The sequence below is a fragment of the Hyla sarda genome, chromosome 4 (genome assembly GCF_029499605.1).
Source record: "Hyla sarda isolate aHylSar1 chromosome 4, aHylSar1.hap1, whole genome shotgun sequence".
NCBI lineage: Eukaryota > Metazoa > Chordata > Amphibia > Anura > Hylidae > Hyla > Hyla sarda.
In genome coordinates, this window is record NC_079192.1 from 259,825,550 (window position 1) to 259,844,449 (window position 18,900).

Here is an 18,900-nt window from a genome sequence, read left to right on the forward strand (position 1 = left end):
ATTGATATCATATTTGCTTATATAAAACTTTTGATACATTTTTTATTATTTTTTTGGGAATAAAATGTTATAAAAAAGCAGCTATTTTGAACTTTTTTTTTTTACGTTCACGCCGTTCACCGTACGGAATCATTTACATTTTATTTTAATAGTTCAGATATTTACGCATGCAGCGATACCAAATATGTATATAAAATATTTTTTTAACACTTTTTGGGGGTGAAATAGGGAAAATGGGGCAATTTAAGTTTTTATTGGGGGAGGGTTTTTTTTCACTTTTTTTTTTTTACTTTTTTTTTTTACACTTTAATAGTCCCCATAGGGGACTGTTTAAAGCAATCATTCGATTGCTAATCCTGTTCAGTGCTATGTATAGGACATAGCACTGATCAGGGTTATCGGTCATCTTCTGCTCTGGTCTGCGGGAAGGCAGATCAGAAGACTCCCGGAAGACAGCGGAGGTAGGTGAGGGGACCTCCGGCTGCCGTGCTGGATGATCGGATCGCCGCGGCAGCGCTGTGGGCGATCCGATCATCCAATTAAGTGACCGCGATGCTGCAGATGCCGTGATCTGTATTGATCACGGCATCTGAGGGGTTAATGGCGGACATCCGCGGGATCGCGGATGTCCGCCATTACCGGCGGGTCCCTGGCTGCGATCAACAGCCGGTACCTGCCGCGCATGATCCGGGCATCGCTCCGATGCCCGCGGTTATGCTTAGGACGTAAATGTACGTCCTGGTGTGTTAAGTACCACGTCACCAGGACGTACATTTACGTCCTGCGTCGTTAAGGGGTTAAATATGAAAGAAGCGATCTGATTGGTTGCTATGGGCAATTTTTCCTCTGGACAGGTTTTGATAAATCTCCCCCAATGTGTCTATATTTTGTCATGTACCCAGTACAAAGTTCCATTTTATAGGTACTGTGATAAAACTGTAAATTCTTTCCTAGGTGAAATGGAGACGGATGAACCCGATGATGAGTCCAGCCAAGATCAGGAGCTTCCTTCAGAGAATGAGAACAGCCAGTCAGAAGACTCTGTTGGAGGCGATAATGACTCCGAAAATGGACTGTGTGAAGAAACATGCAAAGGACAATCAGTCACAGGACAGAGGAAACGCTTGTTTACATTCCAGTTTACTAATTTGGGCAACACTGACATCAGTTACATCAAAGACGACACTCGATACATCAGATTTGATGACAGACAACTCAGGCTAGATGGTAAACTTGCTATTTGTTTCAGTATTGGTTATAGTTATTATGTTCAAGTTAGTAAAAACTGCATTAGGTGTGAAAATGTCTGTATAAAAGACTTACAATCTATCGTGTTATGTCGTAGAAAGCTCCTACCTTGCCTTGGACTGGGATCCCAAAATGAAAAAAAAGTTCTTTGATGAAAATGCAGCAGAGGTAAGATTTTGTAGATGTAAAGTCCTCACTTAAAGGGGTATTCCATTAAAAAGCTATTTTTTTTTTCATATCAACTGGCTCCAGAAAGTTAAACAGATTTGTAAATTATTTCTCTAAAAAAAATATTAATCATTCCAGTACTTATCAGCTGATGAAGTTGAGTTGTTTGTTTCTGTCTGACAACAGTGCTCTCTGCTGACACCTCTGTCTCAGGAACTGTCCAGAGTAGCAGCAAATCCCCATAGTTCCCCAAACCTCTCCTTTTTTGGACAGTTCCTGAGACAGACAGAGGTGTCAGCAGAGAGCACTGTTGTCAGACAGAAAAGAACAACTCAACTTCAGCTGCTGAGAAGTACTGTTAGGATTAAGATTTTTTTTTAATAGAAGTAATTTACAAATCTGTTTAACTTTCTGGAGCCAGTTGATATGAAAAAAAAAAATAGTTTTTTAATGGAATACCCCTTAAAGGTAAAGGGGATGGACCAAAAATTAATGCTTTAACTTTTTAAAGCATAACTGTCACCAAGAGGTTAAAAATAAACCAGACTAGAATAGTACTCGGTGTGTTAAGAATCATGTATATGTAATTTTTATCTCAATCCATTTCTGGCCAGATATATGCTTCTTTAGCCTGTTCCCCTGCATTCTTCTCCATAGCAAAGGTGGGAGGCTGGTAGCAAGCACTCCGCTTTCCCTCACATCTGCTGCGGAAGCTTTCGCCCTGTCTGCTATGTGTCACGCTGCACCAGACAGCAGCCAATTGGTGCATGCTCGTCTGTAATCTCCTCCTCTCTGTTTACTCGCTGCACATGGTACACATAGAGAAGGAACGCTGGGTACATTCATTTCTTGGGTCTGTGTCTCCCGGCGCACAGCTGCAGGGACCCAAATGACACACTGTCAGTACACCGATAAGGCCGTATGGGGACATCTAGTGGCCGGAATTATAACGGCCAAATACAAGGTTAAAACTACTTGACATCCAGTTTTCTGCTCTTTCAAATCTATGATTACATTCTAGGTGTGTGTACCAGACAGTTTTTGTGCTATAATAAATGTATTATAGGAAAGTTACAGGAGATGGCACTCATAGTAAAGTACTTAACAGGCTTAGAAAGGTTATATGTATACTATGTTGTATTAGACACAACAATAATATCTGTGCCAAAATCAAATCTGCTGCTGTTGTTATCCCTTGTAACATCACCCAGTAGGAGTGGGATCTGCGGTCATAAAGAATTGTGTTTCTTTGTATGTATCTTCTCCCTTCACAATTGTGTAATCAAATAGCTTGAAGAGTTGATACAATGTACGTAAAGTATGTCCTAAAATTCTTTATTAGGTGCTGTCCAGTGATCATCCTGGGTTCACAGGGACTTTGTTTAGACTTCCTTTCTGTATCTGAAGCAGAGCACAGTTTTAGTATATAGACATTTCCGTCTCTGTGGTTAATCAAGGATGTTTAACTACTTCCTGAACATTGTATTTGCGCGTAAATGGCTTCTTTCTTTTTGGCCTTGGTTTACTTATTTATACTTAAAGGAGAACTGTAGTGCAATATAACTTATCCCTTTTTGGAAGGATAGGGGATAAGTTATAGATCGCGGGGGGTCCGACCACTGGGCCCCCCGCGATCTCCTGTACAGAGCCGGGGCAGTCTGCAGGAAACGCCACGTCGTCCCCAGCAGGAAGCTGATGCAGACACTCCCCCTCCATGTATCTCTATAGGATACATGGAGGGGGCGTGTCGGCCGCCGTGTCATGCGGGGATGGAACCCTTCCAGCATACTGCCGCAGGCCCGTACAGGAGATCACGGGGGGGTCCCAGCGGTCGGATCCCCGCGATCTAAAAGCTTATCCCCCATCCTTCCCATATGGGATAAGTTATATTGCACTACAGTTCTCCTTTAAATCTCCTATAAGACTCGAGGGTTGTCCTATGACAATACCTGCTATGATCAGGCATAGTGTTTTAGTACAATGAGTTATGTCATTATAGTCACCTAATGGCAGGTTTAAATGTAAACAATACAACAAACATAATAAAATCCAAACAAAACAAAATAATAAAAATAAAAAAAACACTTTAAATTACTGTAAAACATAAACCTATTTAGAATCATATTTGCTTTTCATTTTACAGGACTTTGAAAAGCACGAAAGTGTGGATTTTACTCCCCAGAAAAAGTCCTTCATGAAATTAAAAGATTGCATAGAACTTTTTACCACTAAGGAAAAGTTAGGTGCCGAGGATCCTTGGTAAGTGTAAGACAGTTTAATGTAATGAGACAGGGCAGAGAAGACTATTCTGTCTAGTCCCTTTCATTAGAAATGTTATCAGACCTCATACCTTCATGACTAGAAATCATTGAAATGAATTTTCACAACTAAAATGCTAGTAATTGTGGTTTACAAACCCCCCGCCTAGCAGGGAAAGCCACGTGTTTCTTTTTCCATTTTCATATCTACAGCATGCCTATTATGAAAAGCACTTGCTGTTAATGTGTGGATTTCTTTTTCTTTTTTGACATCGGTTCATGTTCTTTCTTAGGCCTCATTCAGATGGCCACAATGTGTGCCCATTTTAGTCTTTATACTACAGTCGTAAAACCTGTACACCCCATGGTTCAAGTGAACAGGACTTACATCATCATTAAACTCTGTAAGGGTTCTCATTCTTGCAGCTGTAATGCGGAGGCTGAAATGCTGCAGCACGAAGGCCACTTTACTCTAATCATATTAATGGTGACATCCATTTATACTCTTTTCCTCCTTGGAGGTATATAGTTACATGATGTAATGTATACTTTTGCTTAATCCTATAGGAAGATCTTGTCCATCCAGGGTCAGGGGGATGAAATGGCACAGTGGATGATGACGGGGGGATAAAATGACACAGGAGTGATGTGGGGGGAATGAAATGGCACAGCTAGTGAAAAGGGGGGGATGATGGGGGAATGAAATGGCACAGATAGTGATAAGGGGGGCATTAAATGGCACAGGGGGTGATGAAGGAGAAAGGAAACGCACAGGGGATGATGAAGGGAATGGGTGAAATGGCGCGGGTGTGATAAAGGGGAATAATAAAGTGGCGCAGGGGTTGATGAAATGGCACAGGGGGGTAGCAGCCACAATTGTAATGCTGTACTGATACTTATTATATATGTACTCTACTATTGTGTCACTGGGGAGCTCCCTTACTGTTGATCCCCTCCCCTAGGGCAACCAAGTACATGCAACGTGATGCGTGCAATTGGAAGTATGTCTAGTCTGCCAGTATATTACCCAAAGAATCTACTTTATACTCCTAGGCCATGTTTACTGTGTGTAGATTAATATATTTGTATATTTCTAGTAAGAATAATAAATAAATGGCACAAATCAGCAATAGGTTGTTGTAATAATAACTCTTTATTCATATAGCTCACACAGATTTCATAACACTACACTCAAATTGGTCCCTGTCCCCATTGGGGCTCACAATCTAAATTACCCTATCAGTATGTAAGATTGTAATTTCATTTGGAATACATGTGACAGTATTCTGTGTAAAATTATTCTTTAATAAATTGTTCTCTAATAAGTAAAATGTACTATATAAAATATTGTGAGATTTCTGTCATCTAACTTTACCTTGAGCTCATGTCCACATACCAAGAAGTTTTTCTAAACTGCTCTAGGTCGATAGATAAGATGTGACTGTGCAGCTCAGAATAGAGTTATTCCCCCAGCCGAGATGTCAGAGCATCTCTATCCGATGACATCACGCCCAATCCGCCTGATGGTTGACACAGAGGGTTCACCACAACGGCCCTGTTTACTTTGCCCGTGCATGCACTTCAATGGGTATTACAGCACATGCGTGGTGAGTCTGCGAGTGATTCCCTGCCTTCAAGATCACTGTGCATGTGCTGCAATACCCAATAATAGCGCATTTGTGGACCACTGCAGGCTGGCATATGCTTGATAACCCCTACTGCAATGTGTTGCTGGTTTAACACTATATATAAAGTCTCAGATGCACCTTGAGGGTAAGGTCAAATGTGCTGTATTTTTCTGCATATTTGCTGCTGCCTATTTTCCGACCCATTGAAGTCAGTAGATGATCCAGCTGCGGACCAATATATGGAGGGTTATTTAAACCAATTCACCAAAAGATCACCGAAGTGATCCACTAATTCCCTATATTTCCCATATATTTGTTAAAAGGTATAATCTTTATTAATTTCGAAACACCAACAAAAAAGGAGTTAAAATTTGCAGTGTATCTCTCCTCCTGTATTATTAATTATCTGTGCCAGCCAGGCATCACCTATTATCTACCTGTGTGTACCTGCAGTGTACACACGGTTAGTGGAGGAGTCTACACTGTATATTAAAAAACCTATCCTATGCCCCCCTCGACATGTTTCGCCGCAAGACGCGGCTTTGTCAAGAGGCTTAAGGGCACTGAATGAAAAAGCGCCAAAACAGGGGTTAAATAACCTCCTATTGTGACATCATGGTGGGGTGATATTCGCTTCTGATTGGTGGGATGCCATCCCATCCAATCATCCTCTATTTAATTTGATGGACCTTTCAATGCACCTATTGCTGCTCTCATAATTCAACCAATCCGCATGGTTGTTTATTGGTTGCCTCGGTAATGCATCACATGATTGCTGCGTCATGATCTCAGAGCCGATGTTCACATCCGCCTCCTGCGCTATGACCCCTGCGCGAGCTCTTGTACCAGCGCCGATATTCACATCCGCTTCCTGCGCCGCGACCCCTGCGCGAGCTCTTACACCAGCGAGCGTACCTTGCTGTCGGAGCTGCGCAGTTCTATATGCGCGGGGACTCAGTCTCCACGGGCATTTCCATAATAGATATAATAGTCCGTCACCATGTAGTTTCATATGCGCCAGAATTCTTTCTATACAAGGGCTGCGTGATGCAATCTGCGCACACACCTGGTCTTCCATAGTGCTCCATGTCAATAGGGATATGATCCAATAAAATACATCATTGCTCTATATGATATTCTATATTATTCTATATTGTATATTATTATCACCATAGGAGTAGTTAATTATTAAGTGATAATTAAAAGGCAGCATATTGGTCCATCATGGTTGGTCCATCTACAATTCCCTCCCTGATGTCACTTCGGCAGGGTGTTTAATAATTGTGTTGATAATTGTACACGATGTTTATACATTATGGCAGCTATTCTAAATGAATGCTGAGAAGGTAAATCCCTCATTGAGTCCATTAGGGCTCAGGCTTTTGAGTCGCTGTATCCATCTTGCTTCTTCACGGAGTAATTTCTTATCTAAGTTACCTCTTCTGGGGCCCAATGTCATCTTAATTAGTCCCCAAAATTTAAGGGTTTGTATATCACCTCTATGAAAATTTCTAACATGTCTCGCCAGTGGGGTATCAGTCCCGGTGCGGATAGTGCTGAGATGTTGAGATATCCGTCTTCTTAGTTGCTGTGTGGTTTTTCCCACATATAGCTTACCACATCCGCACTGGGCTATATATATTACTCCAGAAGTCTGGCAGTTGATAAAATCCCTAATAACATATTTCTTGTTATCAGTTGGGTTAACAAATTCTTTCATCCTAGGCAGGAATCCACAAAAGGTACACTTTCCACAGGGATGAGACCCTTTTATTGTAGACTTGAGCCATGTTCTTTCAGTTTTTTCAGTATAGAGGCTATGAACCAGATGTTCTCTGATGTTTTTCCCTCTCCTATATGTGATCGAAGGAAAAGGGGGGATAACATCTCTCAGATCATTGTCTGCCTGTAGAATAGGCCAGAATTGACGTAGAATATTCATTACCTGACGACTATTTTCGTCAAAAGTGCCAATACATCGTACCGTCTTAGTTATTGTTCCCGTTGTCTGTTTACTTTTCAGTAGCTCCTGTCTTGGGGTGTCACGAGCCCTAGCGAAGGCTCTATGAAGAACCTTCTTAGGATACCCCCTACTGATAAATCTGTTGTATAAAGTCCTGCATTCCCGTAGGAATGCTTCATCTGTGGAGCTGTTTCTCTTGGCACGCAGATATTGTCCCACGGGGATGCCTCTCTTGAAGAGGTAACTTAGATAAGAAATTACTCCGTGAAGAAGCAAGATGGATACAGCGACTCAAAAGCCTGAGCCCTAATGGACTCAATGAGGGATTTACCTTCTCAGCATTCATTTAGAATAGCTGCCATAATGTATAAACATCGTGTACAATTATCAACACAATTATTAAACACCCTGCCGAAGTGACATCAGGGAGGGAATTGTAGATGGACCAACCATGATGGACCAATATGCTGCCTTTTAATTATCACTTAATAATTAACTACTCCTATGGTGATAATAATATACAATATAGAATAATATAGAATATCATATAGAGCAATGATGTATTTTATTGGATCATATCCCTATTGACATGGAGCACTATGGAAGACCAGGTGTGTGCGCAGATTGCATCACGCAGCCCTTGTATAGAAAGAATTCTGGCGCATATGAAACTACATGGTGACGGACTATTATATCTATTATGGAAATGCCCGTAGAGACTGAGTCCCCGCGCATATAGAACTGCGCAGCTCCGACAGCAAGGTACGCTCGCTGGTGTAAGAGCTCGCGCAGGGGTCGCGGCGCAGGAAGCGGATGTGAATATCGGCGCTGGTACAAGAGCTCGCGCAGGGGTCATAGCGCAGGAGGCGGATGTGAACATCGGCTCTGAGATCATGACGCAGCAATCATGTGATGCATTACCGAGGCAACCAATAAACAACCATGCGGATTGGTTGAATTATGAGAGCAGCAATAGGTGCATGGAAAGGTCCATCAAATTAAATAGAGGATGATTGGATGGGATGGCGTCCCACCAATCAGAAGCGAATATCACCCCACCATGATGTCACAATAGGAGGTTATTTAACCCCTGTTTTGGCGCTTTTTCATTCAGTGCCCTTAAGCCTCTTGACAAAGCCGCGTCTTGCGGCGAAACATGTCGAGGGGGGCATAGGATAGGTTTTTTAATATACAGTGTAGACTCCTCCACTAACCGTGTGTACACTGCAGGTACACACAGGTAGATAATAGGTGATGCCTGGCTGGCACAGATAATTAATAATACAGGAGGAGAGATACACTGCAAATTTTAACTCCTTTTTTGTTGGTGTTTCGAAATTAATAAAGATTATACCTTTTAACAAATATATGGGAAATATAGGGAATTAGTGGATCACTTCGGTGATCTTTTGGTGAATTGAAGTCAGTAGATTGCAAAACCAGCTGCAGAAATATACAGCAATATACAGCACATTTGACCCTACCTTTTAAGGCTGTTTTTCAGGGGAAAAAATTATTATGGTGAAACTGCTCTAATAATGTTTTGTTGAAATAAATTCTGTATTTTTTAATAACTGTTCATACCTTTTAAATACAATGGCCCTTATTTACTAAGAGCGGAGTGTAGGTTTCTTTGTGGGTTTTAATTCCCTACAATTTATTTTCCACAGTATTTACTAAGGTTTCCCTACATTTTGCTTTTTTTTTACACATGCTCTGATCTGTCGGGTTTTCCTCAGCTCAAATCCACCACATTTTATGTGGAAACCTTAGTAAATATGTTGGGTTTTTGTGAAAATGTCATGAACACGCCCCTTTTCAGAGACGGCGCCCTCTTTTCCCAGCAGGCACGCCCCTTTTCGGATTTTCTTAGCAAAATGGAGAGTTAGTTGGGGTTTTTTCAATTCTGGCGCAAATTCTAGCGCACAATCTGGCACATACAGAATTTCTGGTGCAATGCGACAGAATCTGGTGCACAACCCAACAAAACATGTCTGGTTTGTAATAATAAATGAGGGCCATTGTGTTCTTCTATGTTGTTCAAGTATTTCCTGCACTGTTCCCTGTATTAACTCTCTTTTAAGTACAGTTTCCCTGCCTGCAAAATGTCTTTGAAGTTCTTAATTATTGTAATGGTGATGTGTCAGAAAATGTGCGGTTCTGTCCAGGGTCCTGTCTCTAAAAGCTTTGTAAGAATAACAAAAAAGAGCATTAAGGGAAGAAAGAAGTGATCTCATTATTGTGATAGAAATTACTGGACCAGATTAGAGTTGTGTTTGAAATTCCTTTTCATCCCTGTCTAATGGACACTTTAATACTTTGAGAGTAGCTAGAATGGATACAAAGTATGCAAGTAAGTACTTTAGAAGACATGTTTGCATAATGTGCATAACTATATTATTTCCGAAAGCTCAGATAGCACCAGGGAATTCTTCATCTCTGTACCAAGGTTGTCATCACTCACTATTCCATTGGGTTTCACAACCTAATTTATCACAGATACACATGTACTTCAGTTCTTTTTGGAGTATGGAAGGAAACCCACATTCATGGTGAGAACATTTTGCAGGTCAGATTCGGACCCAGTTCAGCACAAAATCAGCTATAATGACTGCCATAATTTATGTATAAAATGTTATTGATTAATGGAAATATTAGATAAAGGTGAACTAGGGTGGTAATAATCGGTTTTACATTGGAGAAAACAACAAATGTGCAGCTCAACAAGTAAGACTATGATAGAGAACCAAGGTTAACTGGATAGCACACAATACCCAAGGGGCTGGTAGCTATAGTATGTAGAATGTGAAAGGTACAGTCCTCTATTGAACTCTATGGGATATTTCAATATGCAAAAAGGATACAGATGTAGTGTATTAGAGGTGGAACGGCGAGAAGCAAAAGGGAGAAAGAGAAAAGGGGGGGAGAGAAGCAGAGAAAAGAAAGATGAAAAGAGAACAAAAAGAATAAAATAAAAAAAGCAGGTGGTATGTCATGACCAATAAAAATGATGAAGAAATAAATAATGCAATATGCACTGTTCACATTTAGGGTGCGTTCACACATACAGGATCCTGCACAGATTTGATGCGCAGGATTTGTAACTGCCAATTAGAAGCTGTGCTCAGTCATTTAGTTTACATTGAAATCTTCAGCAGAAAATCCTGTGCATCAAATCTGCGCACGTGTGAACGTACCCTTAAGGACTAAACAATTTTACTGGTTAAAATACACACACACAGTAGGATGGATGTCACAGGACCCTTGCATCTCCCTCTAAACAGTATATACCACACAAAGTAATAAAATTGTATATAAAAAAGTATAAATAAAAACACTATGAAGGAGATTTACCATTCTTTTCAAACGTATGGCTTTTAGATGACAATTTTTTTAACTTACTTTTGCTTACATGCGACCTATTTATCAAATAGTCACATGACCTTGATAAATAAATCACATGTAAGAAAACCTCGGAAGCCCGCTTACAAAAGCATTTTTTAAAGCGTAAAATTTCCCTTATGTTAATAGCTGAAATTCTTTATCTACCCTTTATTACCAGTAGCGTTGCTAGAGAGTGACGGGGAGGGGGTGCGTACTGCATCGGGTGACACCCTGACTGGCCTGCCTGGCACTAAATAGCTGCACTCCAACTATCCCACAACAACCCATGGACCGGAAGGCAGCTCTGGTTTTGGGCACTCAGAGGCGGTAGTTTCACGCAGTATAATGCGCTTCTTCCGGCCTCGTTCACATTTGTACGTGTGAAATAGTGCAATCATGTGATCATGTGACGTGGACAACAGATCAAAGTTAATAAACCTAAATAATAACTAAAAACATCAATTAAGTGACATATTAATGAAGCAGAGCATAAGACAGGTAGAATTATTCTAGACAGTTATAAAAAAATGGGGACATATCGAGTCTATCATTTAAACCCAGTGGGCCCTGAGCATCTAACTTCAATATCCAACGGGCTTCCACTTGTAACAACCTATGACTCCTGTCAACTCTCGCTGCATGCTTCTTGACTATTACCAAGCCACCAAATCTCAGGTCTCTACACTCGCTATTGTGTTCCTCTTGCATATGTTGCGCAAAGCGAATTGATCCTTCTCCTGTCCTAACGGAATAAACATGTTCCTGTATTCTCACACATAACGGTCTTTCAGTTTTGCCTACGTAGAATCTGGAACAACTACACACCATGTAATATACTACAAATGAGCTGCGACAGGTAATTGGTTAATTCATTATAAAGCTAGTCCCTTATTAAGCACCACATAACAATAAAGATAAAGCTGGAAAGTGGAGTATCCCCGTTGCGTAAGAGTCATTGGATTTTGACTTATTAGCTTTATTAGCTTTTTCCAATAATAGACTGAATACTTTGTGTCTTACATCATTGGTTTATGTTACGTGCAGCTACAGAAGACTCTTTGAAGTAAACTGTATTCTTCATTATTTAGTCACATAACCTATTTTGCTGGATCAGGTAGACTTATCACTGTGTTCATTTTCTATTGACTATGATAGAATTCGAAAAAAAGCCCTACCACTTTTTACTATTGGTCATCTTTTGTAACCTATATTTTGATTAGTACAGTATATTCCAGAACTTGAATTTAGTGTTTTTTATTTTGCAGGTATTGCCCAAATTGCAAGGAACATCAGCAAGCAACCAAAAAGTTAGATCTATGGTCTTTGCCTCCGGTTCTTGTGGTGCACTTGAAACGCTTTTCATATAGTAGATACATGAGAGATAAACTGGATACCTTAGTTGATTTTCCTGTTAGGTAAGTTAAATGGAAATGTAGTGTTAGGGATGGTCACTATTTCCTTACATCTGTTAGGAACAACGGGCCCTAAGGTCAGTTGTCAATATGTGTTCAAGTGCCTAATGTCCAAAAATGCATTGCCAACAGTCTCTGGTGTCCAGATGTTTAAAGGGGTACTCCGCCACTAGACATCTTACCCCCTGTCCAAATGTTAGTGGATAAGATGCCTGATCGCAGGGGTACCACCGCTGGGAACCCCGTAATCTCTGTGCAACAGCCGTCATCCATTTAGAACGCTGGGTGCAGGCGGCAGGGGTCGTGCCATCAGAGCCACGCCCCCCTCTTACCGTCAGAGCTACGCCCCCTCAATGCAAGTCTATGGGAGGGGGCGTGGCAGCACATGGGGAGTTGCCGTGATGTCAAGACCCCCACTGCCCGCTCCAAGCGTTCGGAACAAAATGTTCCAAACGCTGGGGCAGCGGAGTACCACTTTAATGCCTATTGTCTGTCACATACATAGGTTTACCACTGTCTGTTAAAATAGCTCTTACTCTGGTAGAATGGTGCCTTTGTACCAAAGTGCTTACTACGGAAATGAACATTCACAATTAGTGCTTCTTGTTATAGATGACATCTTTTTTGTCTTCTAGTTTACATTTATAGTTATGACATGTAATGTGTTCTACTCTTATTTTGTTTTTCCGGATAGTGATCTAGACATGTCAAAGTTCCTCATCAATCCAAATGCTGGCCCTTGTTGCTACAACCTTATTGCTGTATCAAACCACTATGGAGGAATGGGAGGTGGTCATTGTAAGTCACAGAGCTTTTATTCCTACTGTCTATTCTACATATACATAGACGTACACTGGTAGATTACATTGATCAGAAAATAAGATGTCTTGTAATACATCACCTGCTGACTGATCTCTTAAATTTGATAAAGTGGTGTGTCCATAAGCTGTGGGGCTCCGTACTATGGATCCCTAAGCACTCTGTGTGCTTCCTTATGGCATAGTGTCCAGTGGAGTATATTATAATATTTTCAGATAAAATCGTATATAGTGAAACCAGCTCACCCCTCAAATTCCCCCAGCCGCGTTACGGATTCAGCCTGGACAAAGCTGGTAAATGACGGGTAAAACAAGGAATATCCAGCGCAGCAGGTGCTCGAATGCATAGATTTATTTCCGATACAGCAATATACAGGAAATGAGATGGCAGTGACACGTTTTGATCGTCTAAGCGATCTTAATCATACTGACACCAGTATGTCAGTATGATTAAGATCACTTAGACAATCGAAACGCGTCACTGCCGTCTCCTTTCCTGTATGTTGCTGTATTGGAAATAAATCTATGCATTCGAGCTCCTGCTGCGCTGGATATTCCTTGTTTTACAATATTTTCAGATGCATCATTTAAAGACCCCATGAGTGCATAAGCCCTAAGAGAGTCCTCAATGGAGCTTCAATTTAACAGATACTGCTGATATGCCAGGTTACCATGTTGCACAGTGTTTTTCTGAAAGCATCTCTGTTGAATCCATTAAAAAATCTTCCAACTTTTGAAAAGCTATGAAAAGCCATTACAAACATGCAGCAATTTCTTAGTCATATCTTGTCAAATAACTACAACTACTAGCTATGACTATGGGCTAGTTCTGATAACACATAAGCTTTTAACTTTTGTATCTATGTGTTCTTGCTTTTTATGGCATGAAATAAATGTTGGAAATGTTTTTTTATGGACCCATTTGAGATGCTGAAAAGTAGAAGTGGAAAACAGAGGTGTGCTCCTAGTGAAATACTGTGATTGTTGGAATAATTTGTGCTAAGTTTTACACCTTACCATATGGTGTTTTACTGAGAGTACAACACCTTGATTAGCCTGTAGACTCGCTGGGAGTATGTATCCAAAGGAGTGTCTGCCTCGGAGTCCTTGACCGTGACCTCCAGGTCTGGTATCATCAATGGGGAAAAAAGAGGGAGATAAAAGTAGGACTTCCCGGATGGCGCCTTCCCTGATAGAAAACTTGCCATGATGTATATAAAATGGTAATTTATTAGTAATAAAGTTGTTATTACTAATAAATTGCCATTTTATATACATCGTGGCAAGTTTTCTATCAGGGAAGGCGCCATCCGGGAAGTCCTACTTTTATCTCCCTCTTTTTTCCCAACTGAGCTGCTGGATATTTCTGTTGTTTTGTATTCATGGATGTTGCAGTCACCCGCCTGTGGAAGTCCAAGTCAATAAGGTGATGTTGTGGATTGATCCTGTATTCTATGCATTCCTGGAGGTGTTGTGCCTTTTTAGAGATGTATAGAAACGCTAATTCCCAATCCATTATTAGGATACATGGGAAGTTAAACCCTTTCTAACAAAAATATTGAGGTTTTTATACTTGGTCCAAAGTCTTTTCATTTTGTCTTCTCTCCTAGACACAGCCTTTGCAAAAAATAAAGATGATGGGAAATGGCATTATTTTGATGACAGTAGCGTTTCCACTGCATCTGAAGATCAAATAGTGGTGAGTGTTTTACTCTGTGCAGCGTATTGAAATGGTGAATTTTATTTAATAGATCTATGCCATAATAAAAGTATGCTTGATTTCTCATGCACGAAGAAACCTTGGATGACCATACTTAAAGGGGTACTCCGGTAAAAAAAAAAAAAAAAATTCAAAGCAACTGGTGCCAGAACGTTAAACAGATTTGTAAAATACTTCTATTTAAAAATCCTAATCCTTCCAATACTTATCTGCTGCTGTATAATACAGAGGAAGTTCTTTTCTTTTTACTGTCTGACCACAGTGCTCTCTGCTGACACCTCTGTCTGTCTCAGGAACTGTCAAGAGCAGAAGCAAATCCCCATAGCAAACCTCTCCTGCTCATTACAATTCCCGAGAGAGACAGACAGGTGTCAGCAGAGAGCACTGTGGTCAGACAGAAAATAAGTTTAAAAGAAAAGAACTTCCTCTGTAGGATACAGCAGCTGATAAGTACTGGCAAGATTAAGATTTTTAAATAGAAGTAGTTTACAAATCTGTTTAACCTTCTGGCACCAGTTGATTTAAAAAAAAATATGTTTTTCACTGGAGTACCCCTTTTAAATGAGTTGTCCCATGATCAAATATTGCTCGCTAGTTATAAGCCAGGGAAGTGCGCAGCATCGCGCTCGACCCCCATGGCTGGCCACTAGAGTTGACCATTTTGCTGTATAGATTTATATAGCGAAAAAATTGGTTACATTAACAGCTGCAGAGTGGTCACATGCTGCTGCGGACCTCTCCGGATTATAACTAGTGATCACTGCATTTCTCAGAAGTGAGAACCTGTGCAATGATAACTTTTGGCCTGTCTGGGCAATATGTCAGAAGTTTCTATAAAATTATAGTAACCCTTTTTAGACCAGGACATATTCAAAAAGTTTGTCTTTTTTTTTTTTTTTTGCACAGTCCAAAGCAGCATACGTTTTATTTTATCAACGGCAAGATACTATTAGTGGGACTGGCTTCTTCCCTCTAGACAGAGAAATCAAGCAAGGTGCGTCAGCTGCCACTGGTGCCCCATTGGAGAGCGACGAGGAGACGAATGAGAATGAAAACGACATAGAGAATGAAAACTGTATGCATACCAACTAAATGAAAGGGGCCTATGATCACCTTCAATAAGATAAAATAGTCGCCATTTTTTCTTTACCAAAATGAAGAAGGGGAATCTCAGCTGGCAGAATGTAAACTTCTTGAGTGTTTTGTTGTATTTTTTTCTACATTTTTTTTTTTTTTTTATTGCAGAAAAGTGCAATGTAAAGTATGAACAATCTCTCCTCCAAGTAGACTTGTTTCTGCAAGCTATTCATAATTTAAAGAGATACAAAAATTGTCATATTTGCTGCTTTTGCTAGATTAATCTATTACATGACATCTCTTAAATCCTCAAGGGCTCCCAGTACTGGATGATAAATGTAAGGCATGTGATCTGCGGAGGCCCTTGAGGGTAGGAAGAGTGATAGATACTGTGTTATCAGTTACTCTGGTGTTTATTTATACAATATTTTTCTTTTAGTTTAATTTCCAAGGCCGAGCTGGAGCCCCTTTTGATGTTTTTGTTATGCTTAATATCTAGTTTAGTTATTTATAGTATATATTTACTTAATGTCTTTGAATCACTCTGGAATTGATTTAAACCACTTACCATCGAAAGAATGAAAAGGGGGGATAGCAAAGGTGTTTTAGCCTTTTGAGATATAGTTTCCAGTTTATTTAAAGCAGTGTAAATGATTTTGGAGTTCACAATGCTGTGTTAATGAGTTTGGATTGAATGTAAGTTTCCCTTGTCACTTGTTGAATTTCTGTTATATCTCCTTAAAACTGGTTCATTTTCTTATTTTTTGTCAGCCAAGTGTTCAACTTTGTGTTGCGAGTTCTACCTATCCACATATTTTATTTAGGGCACTTGGAGCTTCGGCAGGACACTGTAAATGTAAAAAAAAAAAGACCATCTGTAATGGCACTCTGTGCCACTGACCGACTATGGAATAATTTTATTGGGATGATGTTCTTTTTAGTTCATATGACCTTTTACAAGGTTTGACTTCCTATCCAAGGTAGGTCTGTGGAATCTAGTGTGTTCCCTTTAAAAGTCACCATGGCCTTACAACTCATCTCAAAGGGTAAATTGTTCTAAAAATAGAAAAACTGCATGTTCAATTATCAGAACCTGTACTGTGTATATTGAAAACAAGCCTTGGATTTATTGTTGGCTAACTGCATTTAAGGGTCCAGGATGCCAAAAAAAAAAATAAAAAAAAATGAAAAGCATTGAACATTTTGTAAGACAGGTTGTTTATTTGCTGCTTTACCTGTGATCTTGTTTGAAGAATGTATTGTTGTTTTGTACACTGCCTGTGAGAGAACTCTGTAAATGGTGGGACATGCTTTACATATCAACTACCTGAACATTTTCTTTTCTGTCCCTGCAGAGGAAAACAAATTAACAGAAAGAGAGAAAAAAAGTATAAAGTTCTTCACTTGAACCAATGTAATAAAATACAATAGGTTTTAAATTGTGTATTGTAAATAAAAAAAGTTCACTCTGTGAGTGCACATTTTGGTAAATTATTTTATTTATACATTAGCATTAATAATACAAATAAATGTATAAGACCAGGAGACATGAGGGTATGGCTTTGCTCCCTAGCTTGATATTAAAGCTGATGTGATTATATCCTGGTATTTTAAAGCTGCTTTGTTTTTTATTTTTTAATGTCAAATGTTAACCTTCTGCATGATGAAGGTTACAGGTTTGTCTGCACTTTACGTTCACTTGGGTTTACATTTAAAATGTGCATGATTAATTTATTTCTAAGAATTTAAATAAAGTTGTTGAAGGCCTTATGTAGTCTGGATTTTTTTTTTCCTCATCTAAAATGCATTGTATAAGATTTTAAATTACAGGACATTTTAATGTAATTATTACAAAATGATATAGTTATTTTTCCATTTTGTTGATGTGATATGTTTTTTTAATAAGGCATATATAGTCCCCCTTTGTCTACGGCCTCCCTTTAAATACCCAGAAACCTCTTTTGGGTACGTTTACAAGTTTGTAGAAAATTTAACTCAGTGGATTTAACTGCTTGAAATCTGTTGGTTACTTATAGCAAACCTGTGGGTTTAGTTTACCAGTCTTTCAAAAAACTTGTCAAAAGTTTTGATCAGTTGCGGTCTGAGTGTTGAGACTACAACCAATTGTTCCGGGAGAAAAACGTGGCTGACCGAGGCAATCCCATAGACCTACATTGTAAGTGTGACTTGCTTAGCATGCTCTTCTCCCAGTTAGTTTTAGTTGTTGGTCGCTGGTTTTTAAATTTGACAGTGCCCATTTAACTACCCATGGGTCAGGTGCAGAGTGCCCGGCCCACAGAGTGTAATGAATTAAGTTGTGATGTATAGCATAACCACTTACCTCCGTCGGCCATACAGTAAACAGTGATGTATAGCACACTGTTATTTACTGTATAGGAGCCAGGCTCATTTTAAAGACAGGATTTCCTTCTCTGAACAGGGTTTCCCGCTCAAGAGCAGAAGGTGCAAAAGATTTATAAAACATAAAAGACAAAAGAAAAAGCAAAATAGACAATGCACACCCAAATCATGCAAAAAAAATACAAGATTATAAGGGCAACACAAAACAAAAAGACATCACATCTTTAAACTGTTAAAAAGCTCAAAAAGAGCTTGACTACAACATGGGAGGACACGTATTGATCATCCTCTGGGCATTCCATACCATGTAATCAACAATATACAAATTAGCTAAACTCCTTGGGGGAGATTTATCAAAACCTGTCCAAAGGAAAAGTTGCTGAGTTGCCCATAGCAACCAATCAGATGGCAATCTCAGCAACTTTTCCTCTCCACAGGTTTTGATAAATGTCCCCCCTTGAGAACACAGCCCCAAGATAATAAAGGTACGGGGCCCATTCAAGCCCCAAGCATTCCTTTGCAAAGCACCTTCCTCATTGTCTATGGTACTTTTACTTTTTTCATTTATGACTTCTATGGTAGCACCCTGTTACATATATAAGCTGAGCCCACCATACTTGTGTATTATAGTGCTAAATATTTGGCACACCTTCTACTCCTGAGCTTGGTTTGAGCAAGAGGCTCAGTCAGCCAGGAAGAAGTTTAATGGTGATGTTGTGCAGTAATCTATATTGATCCCAGCTTACTGACCCCCCCCCCCCCCCCCCCCCCACACACACACACACACACACACCTGGCCGCTCCGCACCTGGCCCAGCAAAGGTGAGGTTGAGTGGCAACCTATATGGATCTCTGCTTACTGT

At 39.9% G+C, this 18,900-nt stretch overlaps 1 protein-coding gene across 4 annotated transcripts in view; it reads left to right on the forward strand.

Annotated features, from left to right (window-relative positions):
- USP15 (ubiquitin specific peptidase 15) overlaps window positions 1-17,438 on the forward strand; it is a 100,918-nt gene extending 83,480 nt beyond the window's left edge. For all 4 annotated transcript variants that reach the window (XM_056574035.1, XM_056574036.1, XM_056574038.1 and 1 more), the window contains 7 exons: window positions 955-1,227; window positions 1,346-1,416; window positions 3,560-3,675; window positions 11,915-12,064; window positions 12,756-12,859; window positions 14,490-14,578; window positions 15,506-17,438. In XM_056574035.1, coding sequence (XP_056430010.1) covers window positions 955-1,227; window positions 1,346-1,416; window positions 3,560-3,675; window positions 11,915-12,064; window positions 12,756-12,859; window positions 14,490-14,578; window positions 15,506-15,691 — 989 coding nt within the window. In that variant the 3' untranslated portion in view covers window positions 15,692-17,438. The remainder of the gene's footprint in view (window positions 1-954; window positions 1,228-1,345; window positions 1,417-3,559; window positions 3,676-11,914; window positions 12,065-12,755; window positions 12,860-14,489; window positions 14,579-15,505) is intronic.
- The last annotated feature ends 1,462 nt before the right edge of the window (window positions 17,439-18,900 follow it).